General features: G+C 40.1%; 2 protein-coding genes across 3 annotated transcripts in view; both read right to left on the bottom strand.

Annotated features, from left to right (window-relative positions):
• Positions 1–3545: 3545 nt before the first annotated feature.
• On the bottom strand, positions 3546–12049 carry pdik1l (PDLIM1 interacting kinase 1 like). 2 transcript variants are annotated; one of them, XR_010167095.1, is made up of 4 exons: positions 11974–12049; positions 10740–11035; positions 6718–8755; positions 3546–6645 (listed from the first exon to the last, which is right to left on the bottom strand). XR_010167095.1 is itself a non-coding variant. In XM_063898723.1 (3 exons), the coding sequence occupies exons 2-3, from the start codon at positions 11022–11024 to the stop codon at positions 8015–8017; spliced, it is 1026 nt and encodes a 341-aa protein (XP_063754793.1). In that variant the 5' UTR covers positions 11025–11035; positions 11974–12049; the 3' UTR covers positions 3546–8014. The 2 variants fall into 2 exon arrangements, 1 of the variants encoding a protein (XP_063754793.1); XM_063898723.1 differs by having other exon boundaries at positions 3546–8755.
• Positions 12050–12206: 157 nt separating this feature from the next.
• Positions 12207–16701, bottom strand: part of LOC134874621 (protein lin-28 homolog A-like) — a 5615-nt gene continuing 1120 nt past the window's right edge. Inside the window, exons 3-5 of the mRNA XM_063898692.1 lie at positions 16397–16575; positions 15384–15565; positions 12207–12277 (exon numbers count right to left, since the gene is read on the bottom strand). Of these exons, the coding sequence (XP_063754762.1) occupies positions 12207–12277; positions 15384–15565; positions 16397–16575 (432 nt within the window). The remainder of the gene's footprint in view (positions 12278–15383; positions 15566–16396; positions 16576–16701) is intronic.

Genomic DNA, 16701 nt, shown 5'->3' with positions numbered 1-16701 from the left:
CACAGAGCTGCAGAGGAGACACAGAGCAGCAGAGGAGACACAGAGCAGCAGAGGAGACACAGAGCTGCAGAGGAGACACAGAGCAGCAGAGGAGACACAGAGCTGCAGAGGAGACACAGAGCTAGAGAGGAGACACAGAGCTAGAGAGGAGACACAGAGCTGCAGAGGAGACACAGAGCAGCAGAGGAGACACCGAGCTAGAGAGGAGACACCGAACTGCAGAGGAGACACCGAGCTGCAGAGGAGACACAGAGCTGCAGGGGAGACACATAGCTGCAGGGGAGACACCGAGCTAGAGAGGAGACACCGAGCTGCAGAGGAGACACCGAGCTGCAGAGGAGACACAGAGCAGCAGAGGAGACACAGAGCTGCAGAGGACACACAGAGCTGCAGATGAGACACAGAGCAGCAGAGGAGACACAGAGCAGCAGAGGAGACACAGAGCTAGAGCGGATACACAGAGACACAGAGCAGCAGAGGAGACAGACGGTATTTGCATGCTCAGTTTATTTTTGAAGGGGCCTCTTGTGCTTTTTGGGAGTTTCCTTCTCCTGTAGTGTGTTATATAGGTTTTATGCATGTAAATGGTCTGCGGAGGCTAAAATCCCAGTGCACCTGAACATCAGCAGGAGAGGACTCTTTAAAGTAGAGACTCTACATACTGATATACACCTGAACATCAGCAGGAGAGGACTCTTTAAAGTAGAGACACTACATACTGATATACACCTGAACATCAGCAGGAGAGGACTCTTTAACGTAGAGACACTACATACTGATATACACCTGAACATCAGCAGGAGAGGACTCTTTAAAGTAGAGACACTACATACTGATATACACCTGAACATCAGCAGGAGAGGACTCTTTAAAGTAGAGACACTACATACTGATATACACCTGAACATCAGCAGGAGAGGACTCTTTAAAGTAGAGACACTACATACTGATATACACCTGAACATCAGCAGGAGAGGACTCTTTAAAGTAGAGACACTACATACTGATATACACCTGAACATCAGCAGGAGAGGACTCTTTAAAGTAGAGACTCTACATACTGATATACACCTGAACATCAGCAGGAGAGGACTCTTTAAAGTAGAGACTCTACATACTGATATACACCTGAACATCAGCAGGAGAGGACTCTCTAAAGAAGAGACGCTACATACTGATATACACCTGAACATCAGCAGGAGAGGACTCTTTAAAGTAGAGACACTACATACTGATATACACCTGAACATCAGCAGGAGAGGACTCTTTAAAGTAGAGACACTACACACTGATATACACCTGAACATCAACAGGAGAGGACTCTTTAAAGTAGAGACGCTACATACTGATATACACCTGAACATCAGCAGGAGAGGACTCTTTAAAGTAGAGACACTACATACTGATATACACCTGAACATCAACAGGAGAGGACTCTTTAAAGTAGAGACTCTACATACTGATATACACCTGAACATCAGCAGGAGAGGACTCTTTAAAGTAGAGACGCTACATACTGATATACACCTGAACATCAGCAGGAGAGGACTCTTTAAAGTAGAGACACTACATACTGATATACACCTGAACATCAGCAGGAGAGGACTCTTTAAAGTAGAGACACTACACACTGATATACACCTGAACATCAACAGGAGAGGACTCTTTAAAGTAGAGACGCTACATACTGATATACACCTGAACATCAGCAGGAGAGGACTCTTTAAAGTAGAGACACTACATACTGACATACACCTGAACATCAGCAGGAGAGGACTCTTTAAAGTAGAGACTCTACATACTGATTTACACCTGAACATCAGCAGGAGAGGACTCTTTAAAGTAGAGGACACTACATACTGATATACACCTGAACATCAGCAGGAGAGGACTCTTTAAAGTAGACACGCTACATACTGATATACACCTGAACATCAGCAGGAGAGGACTCTTTAAAGTAGAGACGCTACATACTGATATACACCTGAACATCAGCAGGAGAGGACTCTTTAAAGTAGAGACTACATACTGATATACACCTGAACATCAGCAGGAGAGGACTCTTTAAAGTAGAGACGCTACATACTGATACACACCTGAACATCAGCAGGAGAGGACTCTTTAAAGTAGAGACTCTACATACTGATATACACCTGAACATCAGCAGGAGAGGACTCTTTAAAGTAGAGACTCTACATACTGATTTACACCTGAACATCAGCAGGAGAGGACTCTTTAAAGTAGAGACACTACATACTGATATACACCTGAACATCAGCAGGAGAGGACTCTTTAAAGTAGAGACTCTACATACTGATATACACCTGAACATCAGCAGGAGAGGACTCTTTAAAGTAGAGACACTACATACTGATATACACCTGAACATCAGCAGGAGAGGACTCTTTAAAGTAGAGACTCTACATACTGATATACACCTGAACATCAGCAGGAGAGGACTCTTTAAAGTAGAGACACTACATACTGATATACACCTGAACATCAGCAGGAGAGGACTCTTTAAAGTAGAGACACTACATACTGATATACACCTGAACATCAGCAGGAGAGGACTCTTTAAAGTAGAGACTCTACATACTGATATACACCTGAACATCAGCAGGAGAGGACTCTTTAAAGTAGAGACTCTACATACTGATATACACCTGAACATCAGCAGGAGAGGACTCATTTTCTCATGATTCACTTGCATCAGATCCACAGTGATCGACAGACTGAACACCACGTTTGATAAACTTAATTTAATTTTCTCTTCAAAATATTTTACAATGACAAGAGCAGAAAGTTGTTCGTACAAAAGTGAGAGAGGAGGAGAAGCTAAGTGTTCCTCTGACCCGGGAGACACACAGCTCTGATCCAGGACTGTTTTAGTTCTGCAGCGACCTCTCCTGAAACCTCAGATAAGTCATGCTTATGAAAAAGATTGATTGTTCAGAATTCCGATTTTCAGAATAAGAGAAAAATTCTTACTTTTTTTTCTGAATTCTGAGATTTGAAGTCAGAATTTTCAAAAAGAAAAATTCAGAAAAATGAATAAATAATATTAACAATTTAATTCACTAAAGTTGGAAAAATGTGAATACTGTCTCAACTCCACAATGTTATGAATTAGTGAAGAAATTTTGAATTTACCGTTTCAAAACTACAGAAAAAGACACTATATTCCTAAACCCACACCTATCTGAGTTACAGGAGCGAGTAAAAGCAGTGCAGTGTGAGCTAGTCGTGGATCAGAGCTTGTTAAATTTTGAGGTTTACTTTTAGTCCCAAACGAAGCCCGGTATCAGACACAAGAAGACCATTGGATTTGCCTACACACATCCACTAACAGTAGGCCGCTGAGAGACAGTTAGCACACCGACAGTTTTAACCTGTAAATATACATCACATCTTCTCCATGACGGATGTAAACCAAATCAAGAAGTCAAACGAAATCCATCACAGCAAACTTACATGTCAAACAGGCTCTTAAAAACAGAGTCAAATATACACCCCTAAACCCCCATAACCCCCCCCCCCCCCAATGCTGTACAGTATTTACACATGTGCAAAGGAATTTAATACAACACAAAATCTCTTCAAACCGCAGATTGAACTTTTGTTTGGCAAAAAACAACAACACAGGAAGTTGATTCTATAATGAGAAAAGACTCCATTACCCAGCATCCTTTGCTTTGCTTAGAGCAGCAAACACATTTTTAAATTGTCCAAAGCATCATGGATGTCCTGCAGGAAAAATAATATGTTTATTTTGAATACTGATCCGAGGCAAACACAACTTCAGCTAATTCTGTGTTTGCTAAATAAACGAGGCCACTCGAGCGTCGAAGTTCAGGAACTTTTCAAATCGCAATCGCGTCAAAGTGAAACCCAAAAAAAAGGCGGGAGAATTGAAGACCAGATAAATATCGGCAATAGGGAATGGGAACCGCGACGGCCATCTTTGGAGGACAGCAGCCGTCAGAAACAGGTTTCAGTGCACGTAAATGGTCTGCAAAGGCTAACATTCTCTCCCACACACTCCTACAAGGGTAAAAGTAAAAACGTTTTGCGATACTTCACTCGCCGTACAGGTTGAGCCTTAAATGGTTGTCCGTTTGATGGTGGACACACTTATTTGATAGGTTGTGCCCATGTGTGAAATGGGTGTAACAACAGTGTAATTAGGGTGTGATATTGGGGGTGATATTGACATGGGTTGAATGACAGTGTAGTCACAATGTAATAAGGGTCTAAGAACAGTGTCTCATGGTGTAACAACAGACTAATATAGGTGTAATACAGTTCTAGTGTCAATAAGAAAATATCAATTATTCATTCAATATATTGAGCGCCCCTTTAAGGGTTAAGTGCTCCTAAGTAATCCTCCAAAGACGGGTGAATTGCTGCTCATGACGTCACATTCCCATCCCCTATAAGTCCATTAAACTTCCATCAGTTTTAGAGCAAATACTGGTTTTTGAAAAGGCGTCCTGTACAATTAGTTAAAAAGTGCACACGTTATTTATGACCTGAAAGCCCAACCAAAAGAAAAAAGGTCCCCGGAGCGGGATCCTCTGCCAAGTGCTGCAACCACCTAATAGGCTTAAAAACGAGAGCCTGTCGGAAGCATGGAGAAAGGGATTACTGTAAGATCCAGAGCCAGTGACACAGTGAGAGGAGATCAAGTTAAACACAACAGTATTATGCTACCCAAATTTAAAAAACAGAACGATATAAGAGAGATCCTCTGGCTCAGGGAGGATTGTGTGCTGGTGTCGTCTCCCTGAAGGTGAGAGGCACTGCATGCATAAGTAGACCGTCGGCTGGCGTTCATAAACAAAAAGCGATTATGCCTCACATCCCCTCCGTGGTATAACGCAGCAGGAACTTCATGAGGAATAAATATAAACAACTTAAGAGAAAAGTGCTTTGCGTGACATTCACTGAGCCCCTCACCTTTGTTCTGTTCAGGTCTAAATGGAGGTGAATATTCATGTCACAGCTCCAGATAATTCCATCGGAGTAACAGTGGATTTGTTCGCCATGACTTTAGGCTTCATTCTAGTGTTCTTGGTGTTGACTTAAAGAGAACAATGATTCTGGTTCATTACAACTTTGGTTTCTTTAAGGGGGCATTTATTTTTATTGGGCTGGATGATAATGGGGTAAAAAGGTGATCTGATTTGTTGTTAACGAGCCAAAAGATTACTCAGAGCTCCATTTATTAGGCTGTGGTTGTGCTGCCATATCATTGAATTGAATTGTTAATATTATTTATACATTTTTCTGAATTTTTCTTTATTAAATTCTGACTTTAATTTCTAAATTTTGAACAAAAAAAATCTGAAAATCTCTGAATTCTGAAAGAGAAATTCAAACATTCAAATCCAGAATTTTGAAAAAAAAACAAAATCAATACTTTTTTCTCAAAGTTTTAAAAGAAATCAACAAAAAAAATCTCAGAAAAATTCATATTTCTTTCTTGAAAATCTCAAATCACTCCACACAGATTATTAATTAGGTTTCACTAAATCGAGGAAGTGGCGAAGTCCACAGGGACTTGGCTTGGGAGCCGGAAGGTCAACAGGTTAAGATCAAATGCTACGGAGGTGTCCCTGAGCAAGTCCCACACTGCTCCCCTCTGTGGGACGATGAAGGGTATATTCTTTTTCTCATAGCAAATCTAAGAAAGTCTGCAGGATCAGAGGTCATTTCATCAAGCAAAACTGCCAATAATCTACTGAAAATTAGGTTCAGTTTTCGTCTAAAATCGAGGGTGAAAAGTTAAGAACATTACAACAAATGAGGAGTTGTAAATCGGCCACTGCTGTCACTGAACTACATTCACTACATGGGAAAATATTAAGTGTAACAGGCAAAGGAATAGTCACTGAACACAGGACAACGGCAAGAGCTATCCAAGTTGTAATGAACCAGCGTTATCTTCTCATTTACTGGGTGTAATTCAAGCGTTTAAGGCTCCGCATAAATAAAAGGTGACCTGTCTTGTTTTACATTCTTGTGTGGGAACTTATCTTAAAGTCTGTAATGAGCAGGAGGAGGAAGAAATGCAACCATAAGCCCCCGCTGCCTGCTGCTCAATAACTGATGAAACGTGCCCCGCCTAAATGAGAACAACAAAGCAGCACAATTAAATAAAGCACCAGATATTGATAGTGTAGATATCAGTGTTTTTCCACACCAAGGTGTTTGTCTACAAATACCATCGAGCCGTTTTGTTGTTGTTACCTGAGCATTTGATGCCAAAGACAGAATCCAATCTGAAGTTTATATATTAATGCTGGTGGGCGTGTACCAGTTCTGTCAGAGCCTTTCATCAAACACACCGAGGTGTTTAAATACAGAGTGGTGCAGGGATGACGGATTTTTGTAGGCTGACCCTGAAGGCATCACCTCCCTGGTTGCCTCAACAAAAAGCCGATGGGATTTCTCCATTGGATTATTGCAGAAAATAAGCTCCATATAAACTCTTCAGCCTACATGAACTACGGTTTCTGAAGTAAGACGTTAACGTAAGGCTGTAAAGGAACTACAGCACGGTCACATGACCTCACGTCACGACCGCTAAGCTAAAGGCGGCTAATGTTGGGCTATAAAGGAACTACAGCACGGTCACATGACCTCACGTCACGACCGCTAAGCTAAAGGCGGCTAATGTTGGGCTATAAAGGAACTACAGCACAGTCACATGACCTCACGTCACGACCGCTAAGCTAAAGGCGGCTAATGTTGGACGTGATGACGTTTAGTCGTCTCAGTTAGACACTTCTCCAGAGGGGTATTTACTGACTCCATTTATGTTGTATAATTTTAAATCTCTTCATCTTGTGTTAACCACAGATCTTATTTCAGGGTAACAACCAAAGAAAAACAAACTCAAAAGACTGATTTCAGGGTTTTAGGACTCATTCCTGCACCACTCTAGTGTCCCTTTGGATAAATGTACGCTGTACTGATCACAGGATTATGTCTCATATTGCATTAAGTCACAATTAGCACCGAGGGGCCGGATGGGATTTGTAGACAAACTGTCTCTTCCACTTTCTAATCGAGTTTCGGGACATCTTGTCATTTCGCTCTACCAGCACGCTCAAGTGATTCTGTGAGGAGGAAGTGGAAGCTGTGATTAGCCTGAGTCTCAGCTGCCATTTAAAGCAGCAGCAGCAGCAGCGAACCCGAATGTAAAGACACAGCGAGAGGAGGACCGCGTGCGCTCAGACAGTGGATGAAGCCATGAAACAAATATGGAGGTATTTGTCTCAATATTATTGGTGTGAGCAGAGCGGCAATCTGTGTGTGAATGTAAAACCCCTCCCACAAATGCAATATTAAGTTTGTGAACTTACATTTTTTGGACTTCACCAACACATTCCACAAATCTGTGAATGGATCAAATTGATTTAGAGGTTTGGGAAATTTTCTCTAACTTTTAGAACTTTTTTTTTTAGGGATTTGTGAATGTTTTAACACACGTTCAAATATATTAGATTATTGGTATTTTTGGTACTGCACTAGTACATAGTGTGATTTGGATAAAATGTTGATTCATTTTGGAGGTTTTTCTATGAATTATAGGAAGTCTTCTTTACAGTAGGGCTCCAAATAGATTTTTTTTGTAATCGTCATCAAAATGTCTATATTTTTTAGAAAGTTCAAAGAGTATGGAACTGAAAACTGGACTCAAAATTATAATGAGTCTTTTTTTTGTGCGTCTAAAATGATTGAGACACATTTCCTACATTTCAAAATAAGAGCATGTATATTTTTAGATCCGTCTCATATTTTTTCTATAGAGTTTTTTTAAGTTAAAGGACCTTTTCTTGCATTTGTGTCAGCTGTTTTACATTAATGGTTTACACATTGACACCCAGATTGTCGATCTGTTCACACAAAAGACAAATCTAACTCCAAACAACTCTTACTCATTATTGTTCACTTGATAAAACCAATAATCCCCGGGTTTGAGATCCAGGTTTTTGCCCGTGCATCATCACGTGTCCCAGTCCAGCTCTCGGCAGGCGATGCGCACCAGCCTGAGCTCCAGTTCGAAGGCGTCCGGTCGCTCCTGAGGATTCGCCGACAGCATCTCCCTGATCAGCTGCTTCATGTGCGTGTTCATGCTCTTCTTCCGGGCCGGGATCAGCAGCTCCATCTTCGGGTTCTCCAGCAGCGCCTCCCCCAGCGGCACGATCTCTGAGCCCTGCTGAACGTAGCTCCCCAGCAGCTCCTTCTGCGTCTCCACGTCCACGAAGGTGATGCGCTCCACCATCGCCCAGATGATGATGCCCAAGGCGAAGATATCCGCTTTCGCCGTGTAGTGGCCCTCCCACACCTCGGGCGCCATGTAGAAGTCCGTCCCACACGCCGTGGACAGGAAGCACTTGTTGACGCTGGCCGGCTCCTCGGAGTTCAGGCCGGACGTGGAGCACACTTTGCTCAGCCCGAAGTCTGCCACCTTGAGCGTGGGCTCGGTGACCCCGGCGGGCGTGCAGGCCTGCGAGATGAGGATGTTGTCGGGCTTGAGGTCGCGGTGGATGATCTGATTGCGGTGCAGGAAGGCGAGCGCGCTGCCCAGCTGCAGCATGAAGCTGGTGTTGGTCTTGCGGCTGGGTTTGCGCGAAAGCAGGTAGGCGTTCATGTCGCCGCCGTCGCAGAAGTCCATGACGAACCACAGGTAGTACGCGCAGCACGGGTCGAAGGTGATCTCGCCCTTCAGAGACGTCTCCACCAGCTGCAGGAGGAAGAGGAGCATTAATGAGGGGAAAACACTCTGTATTATCATGATGTTAAAACTACACTCGTGCTGTACCAGGGTTTTTTTCTAACGTCACTTCCGGTCTAAATTAAGCCCCGCCCACTTTCAGGTGAAAACCCTGCATTAGAGTGAAACAGAAAATAATCGTGTCTTCACGTCTTAAAGCTGCTGAGTCATATATTGCACCTCCAACAACAAATAAATCCAGAGCTCCAGTTCCTTTACTTCCTCTCCAGAAAAAAGGAGAGTAAAAGAAAGGATCAGAAACCTCAGTCTCAGTGTCAGCCTGCTGCCTGCCACTCGTCCCCCGGCAGACCCACCGGACATCCATCCCCTATTTATTCTCCGTAAGCTGTCTCTGCCGTCTGACCAGACATCTGACCCCATCTTCATATTTCTGGACTCATTAAACCCTTTCTGACCAACAGAGAGGTTGTTTTCTGGCAGCACTTTAACATTTTACGGGGAATACTTTAAAAAAGGTTGAAGCAAAATAAATACCTAAATGGCAAATAAAATGGAGGAGCATAAAGCAATTGAAATGTCAGTTCAACACCATGAGACATGTGCAGTTAAAACGTGAAGAGACAGGCAGTAGAGAAGTGTAAATGTCAGTAGAAGAAGTAGTGCCGGAGAAGGTGTGAAAACTGTATATAGATGAAGTCTCTGCAACAGAATTGAAAATATCACCTCAGGTTTAAGAGTAAAAAGGCCTTTAAGTGTCATTTAGGCTTCACCACACATTCAGTCTTTCGATTCAAAGTGTTTACAGGCAACACAAACGCTCAGAATATTCCTCGCTGTAAACAAATGGCTGCGGGTTGTTTGACAGGCGAGAGAATCCACTAACCAACAAAAACAATCGCTGCAAATTACCCCTCAGTCAGTGCACTCAGATAATTGTTCCCCATTATCATTTGTTCTTCTGGAACATTACAGAGCAATAAAAAAAAAAAAGAGGAGGAATAAAAAGGGGATTCTGGGAAACAGTCCAACGCTGATGCTGCAGAAAAACCCACAGAGTGGTCGGACAATAGCCCAATACAGAGTGAAGCCCCCCCCACCCCAAAAGCTGCTAACACCTTCATGTGACTAAAGGGGCACTGAGGCCAGAGACAACACAGATACAACCAGAAAATAATCCATGTCAACAAACGTTTATGATACTTACACGTCGTATTCCTCAGGATGATCTCCACATATTAACAGCACTTGATTTCTGAAGTAAAAAGCTAACGCTAAGCTATAGCGGCACTACAGCACGGTCACATGACTTCACGTCACCACCGCTAAGCTAAAGGCGGCTAATGTTGGGCTATAAAGGAACTACAGCACGGTCACATGACTTCACGTCACCACGGCTAAGCTAAAGGCGTCTAATGTTGGGCTATAAAGGAACTACAGCACGGTCACATGACTTCACGTCACCACTGCTAAGCTAAAGGCGGCTAATGTTGGGCTATAAAGGAACTACAGCACGGTCACATGACTTCACGTCACCACGGCTAAGCTAAAGGCGTCTAATGTTGGGCTATAAAGGAACTACAGCACGGTCACATGACTTCACGTCACCACGGCTAAGCTAAAGGCGTCTAATGTTGGGCTATAAAGGAACTACAGCACGGTCACATGACTTCACGTCACCACTGCTAAGCTAAAGGAGGCTAATGTTGGGCTATAAAGGAACTACAGCACGGTCACATGACTTCACGTCACCACGGCTAAGCTAAAGGCGGCTAATGTTGGGCTATAAAGGAACTACAGCATGGCCACATGACTTCACGTCACCACGGCTAAGCTAAAGGCATCTAATGTTGGGCTATAAAGGAACTACAGCACGGTCACATGACTTCACATCACCACCGCTAAGCTAAAGGCGGCTAATGTTGGGCGTGATGATGTTTACACCCGATTGTCTCCTAACTCATCTACACCCCGAACACAAACACAGCCTCCTCACCTCGAGGTAGAGCGGGGAGCTGGACCCGTGGTTCATTCTCTGGGCGAGCTGGTCCCTCTGCAGGATGCACTCCTCCAGGTGGATGACGTTGGGGTGCTGGCTCTGGATGCTGCTCAAGGCCCAGAACTCGCGCAGGGCCAGCTCCACGTTCTCCGGAGAGTGGCAGCGGATCTTCTTCACCGCCACCCGGAGCCCCGAGCGCTTCACCACCGCCTCATACACCACGCCGTAACTTCCGCGCCCCACCTCCTGGATCAGCTCGTACTTCGGCTGGCTGCTGACCATCCTAGTCCTCACTGTGGAAAGACAAAATACGGAGTTAGATGTGAGCATAGGCATCCAAATCCCTCTTGAAGCCATTTTTTTTTATTGTTCCCTTTGTTTTTATACATTCCCGTCCATTTAAGATGATGAATCCAAGATGTTGTGGTTTGTTAACAAAGCCATAGGGATGAAAGGGATTTAACTCAAAGGATTTCTTATTACATTTTCTGTATATGGTTTGCTAGACTCGTTTCCCAGTGGACACTTACTGGTATGACATTGATTACTCCCTTATGGGTGCATCAGTGTGGCAAAAGGAAATGTAATGAAAGCAACAACAAAAAAAAAAGAAGAATACGCAAAACTGAAATTTAGCTTTTACAAAACACAGGTTAAAACTGCCTAAAAGTCCCAGTTCAAACTCTCTCCAACACCTGTCTGTACCTGCTGACCACATCATTAAACTCTATTTTAAATCTGATCATAAACGTGTCACTGACTAGCTCTACAAAGAAATCACAAGTTTTAAAAAACTGTCTAATTGACGGAAAAAATGTTAGCTAGCATGCTAACGAGCTAATTAGACATGCACCTTGCTAATTGGCTAACAGGCCTGTCTGCTAACGTCATGTTGTTGGTTAGCCTGACGTTAGCTAATCAGCAGCTAACAAAGAGTCCGTCTCCCAAGAGCAACACCCTGAACAACAAACTAAGACACAGACACACAATCCAACCCTGAAACAAGTCCATTATTACATTAACATACACAAACATGAAGCAGGCGTGCAGGATTCTGACAGCTTATTGTCCAATGTGTGTGTGTGTGTGTGTGTGTGTGTGTGTGTGTGTGTGTTGATGAAAATATACCTGCAACTGGACACACACACACACACACACACACACACACAGGACAACAGTGTGAATTTAAAAGAGAAAGCAGCCGATATTTGTCAGTTTGAGAGTCTCCTACCTTTGCCTCTGGTCTCAGGTTCATTTGTTGTGCTCTTCTCGCTCCCTGGCAGCCATTACCGCTGCACACGTTCTGCTGCTGAGAGATGCAGCGGTGGGCAGCCTACAGGAGACTTCCGGTTACACGTTTCAAAATAAAGGTTGAGGAAGAAAGAAGAATAAAACATGTTCAGAATTTTAAGACATATTGACATAATGATATTTTTACAAGGTGCCATATCTATGTAACTAATATCATATATCGTCTCTATTTATACAGCTGTAACAATGTAAATGTCCCCCCTTTGGGATGACTGAAGGATTATTTTCTAATTGGAATAATATTAATACTACTAATAATACTAATACTTATAATACTTACTAATACTATTTTATCTCTACTTAGTCTCCTCTACACTGATTTATTGTTTTTCTCTTATTATTTTTACTGTTGTGTGTCTTATGTTGCATTGTTGGAGGAGACTGGGACTTAAGATTTGCATTGCCATAACTACACTACTGTGCATATCCCAATCAAAGCTTTGAATCTTATATAAACATATATGTATATTTAGATGAGCCCTTAATGGTGATTTTTCATGTTTTTAATATAGATTGTTGTTTTGTTTGTTTATATATCACATTTCTGTTTTTGCCTATCCATCATTATTATTATCTTCATCTTTTCAACCACACAAGTTTCCTTTGGTGACTTGAAAGGCAGCTTTTAAATTACATGTGTTATTGTTATTATTTTAATTATATGTTATTTATTATTTTGTATTTTTGATTTTATTTGTATTCTTTTATTTATTTATTTTATTTTATTTCTATTTAATTTTTCTTATTTTTTTATTGTATTTGATTTAATTAATCATAATTAGTTGTAGATCTGTAATGTTTTAAACTATTTGTCATTATTGTCTTCTAAAAGCACTTTGTGAATAATTTTTTAGGTACTTTAAAGGTTCTATGTATAATATTTTATTCAATAATAATAATAATAATAATAATAAAAATAATAATAATGAAACATATAATAATAATAATAATAATAATAATAATAATATAAAAATATAATAATAATAATAATATAAAAATATAATAATAATAATAATTTTAATAATGAAACATATAATAATAATAATAATAATAATAATAATATAAAAATATAATAATAATAATAATAATGAAACATATAATAATAATAATAATAATAATAATAATAATAATATAAAAATATAATAATAATAATAATAATGAAACATATAATAATAATAATAATAATAATAATAATAATAATAATAATGAAACATATAATAATAATAATAATAATAATAATAATGAAACATATAATAATAATAATAATAATAATAATAACAATAACAATAATAATAATAATAACAATAACAATAATAATAATAATTGCTACTAAATGGTATTTTTCTATGAACTCTAAATATTATTCTAAACATGCTTATTATTCAAACAGATTCATTTCTTAATGTTATTGATGATTTATTTCCCCTTTGGGAAAGTTATTGGGTTTTATTTTGAAGGGAAGGTTACCACACTTCCTGTTAGGTCTAATTATGACAAGCTTTCTAGTGTTCTACAAAAAGGCAGTCAGCACAATGCGGACGCCCACTGTCACTAACAGGGGTGAACAGAAAAATAGGAACACCTGCAAATATCTAATCTTTACATGCCATTGTTGAATAAAGACATAGTTAGACATATTATTGAGATAGGGGACAGTTTATTGAACCGTAGCAATCACAGAATCATACAAAACCCATATAATATTATTTGTTCTGTTTATCTGTGTCCCTTTCCTGAAAACAACATGCCGTCCAAAATCACTCCTGAGGTAGACTTGTATAGATTTTTGACAAGACAAATGTTGTCTTGGTCACAAATAAAAAGTATAAAAAAACTACAAAAAAGGACAAAAGTTAAGGATATTAATCATGGTCAATTAAACCCCATTATCCTGCAGCATCATGGTGAACTCAAGCACAAAATATGATCAAAAGCAAAGCTCTTAAACAGCGGGTCCAAAATACCTATTCTATTATCATGCACAAACCTATTGGACATTATATCAATAAGTGTTGAAAAAGACACTAGATATATACAATAAAAACAGCTACTTTTGCATGGCCCATTTAAACACATCCTATAATATACTAAGGTTCAAAAGTTTTACCTGAGAGAGATTATTTGTGTACATACACAGAATTAAAAGGGCAAAAATACCCTGCAATTACGGCTTAAATTAAATGCTCACATTTCGAACAGTTCTGAATAAATAAAAACAGATAGCAAAAATAAACATTCAGACAAATATTTGTGTGAATTTAAATCCCTGACACACATTCATACAGCCTTTCTGTTCATTTGAGTTTTTTCATTTGCAATACATTCAATACAGGTCTTGCATTAGTTCAAATAATGAAATGGCAACTCGGTAATTAAGACGTCCATTTCACCTGGAAAATATCAGTGAAATAATGCTGTTTTTAGTGTAATGTGAAATTTGAAAGCAGCTGTTATGAACCTCAATAGAAAGGGGAGGTTGTGGCACTTATGTTCATTCACTTTTTAGTAAGATACCTGAAATGTTTTACCATGAAGGCAGAAACAAATACTTTAAGCGAAATATTTGGATGTGTTTCTGTTTTACATTCACATGTTGGATGGCATCTTTTAAGTTGAATAATAAAAAATTTAACTGACTTTTGATCAACAAAAGAGAATTAGGGATGTACATTTGAGAATAACATCGACGTTTTTAAGAAAACATTATAATCATTTCAATATTTCTATCATTTCCTTATATTTGGGGGGGAAAAGGCAGTAAATCCACAAAAGAATAACTGCAGATATTATGAGAATAAAGTTACAATAAATAAGATATTGTAAATAAAAGGAAATTAAATAATTAGCTTTATTATATTATAATATTATCCTCATTTAATTTTGCTAAAAGAAAAAACATCTCAGTAAATTTATGTCAATAGTTTAATTTAATTTGAATGTTTATGGAAAATAATGAGTCTCGTTTCGGGGAATTCACTTGTTATTCATCATCAAAGTCAATCAAACTTTCACAAGACGTAAACTAGTTTATTATCTTGTGATCTTAACAGGACTTTAAGGGATATTTCCTGACTTGCTCTATATATAAATCTATTATGTTATTATGTTTTCTGTTTCTGGATTTAGGGAATAAAATAAGGGGATTTCTGTAGCAACTTTTTGGCTGAATTCACACTAAATATGATGTTTTATCCCAAAGCTAAGACCTGTATCCAGGCAGAGAAACAACCATGAACTTCACATTTTATATCTCAATAAATAAACCCTGAGTTTCTCTATCTTCAAACGTTGTCCCAGTGAAAAATCTCACATTTAACTGAGTTTAAAGAGGGTGTTGCTCCTCTTCCTCTCCCCTGTGTGAGGCTGATGTTCCTGCAGACAGATGCTGCTGCGCTCTGATTGGACAGCTGGACACCATGTGGTCCAGGCTCTGACAGATGTGGCACTTCTTGGGCTGAGGAGGCAGCTGACACTGCTTGGCGTGATGGCCGGGGGCACCACAGTTATAGCATCTGAAATAAAACAGGAGACAGGAAGTCAAATTAAACGGGCTGCTGCAGTTTATCTCAGTATGGACGATCTGAATGGTAGGTGAGAAAAAGCATCCCTTGGTTACTTTGGTAAAAAAGGTCTAAACAGTTTTCTGTTATTATGACAACAACAAAAAACAGGTGCATTTATTTATATATTTTTTGCCCCAAATATTTTCTTTTCTAAATTCCACTTTTGAAGTGGGAAGTGAAACCAGTGTTAACAAATAATTGTGCCATGTTTATTTTCAGGGAGAAAAATATAATAAATATATAATATAAAATATATTTCTGACTATTTCAGATGTATGATTTTTTTCCTGCCTTTAATTTCAGACCCCTTAAAACATTTATACGATATCCCTTTTAACAGTGATTTGATTTTGATATGAATCTATAATACATCTCAAAGTTAGTGCAGTGACTACCTCCCGCCACGAGAGGGCATTACAGTCCAGCTTAAGTTCCAGCTCCGTGTCTCCCTTCAACATACATCTGTCTCCATGCAGCCTCTAGTAAGAATCCAAAGTCACACGGAGAAATCACATTGGATTTTCAGAGTGTTACCTCCCCCCTCCTCCCCCTCAGTATCGATCAGCTTGACCCTGAGATGGAGCTCCTTTGTCTCAATACAACTGTGACCTCTGACCCCTGACCCCAGCAACCTACCCCCTGCCTCTCATTTGCACACCACATCCCATTGTTGCCATAGCAATAGGACCTCTCACCTCCTCTCTGGGGCACCTATCTGGTATCAATTGAACAGAACTACAGTGCTAAATGTGCAGGTAGTTTGTCCTCATTCAGGTTCACCTGTCCCCTCTGGATCCCCGTTTCTGGCTCCTGTTCGGCCTCCTCTCGCTGCCCAGACACGGGGCTCCGTTTGGGCCGGTGACCCGCACAGACTCCAGACCTCTGGTGGATTTCTTGAAGGTGAACTCGACAGCTTCTCCTTCTCTGAGACTGCGGAAACCCTCCATGTGAAGTTTGCTCTGTTAATGAGAGGGTCAGGATTACATTTAATGGCCATTTTGGCAAACTTGCTGGACATTTTCCAGCTTCCATCCACCAAAAGTGAAAATTTGGGGAAAAAATGAGATTTTTTTTTTTAATTTTGA

This window comes from Eleginops maclovinus, chromosome 13 (assembly GCF_036324505.1).
Source record: "Eleginops maclovinus isolate JMC-PN-2008 ecotype Puerto Natales chromosome 13, JC_Emac_rtc_rv5, whole genome shotgun sequence".
Taxonomy (NCBI): domain Eukaryota; kingdom Metazoa; phylum Chordata; class Actinopteri; order Perciformes; family Eleginopidae; genus Eleginops; species Eleginops maclovinus.
This window is presented reverse-complemented; position numbering and strand designations above follow the sequence as displayed.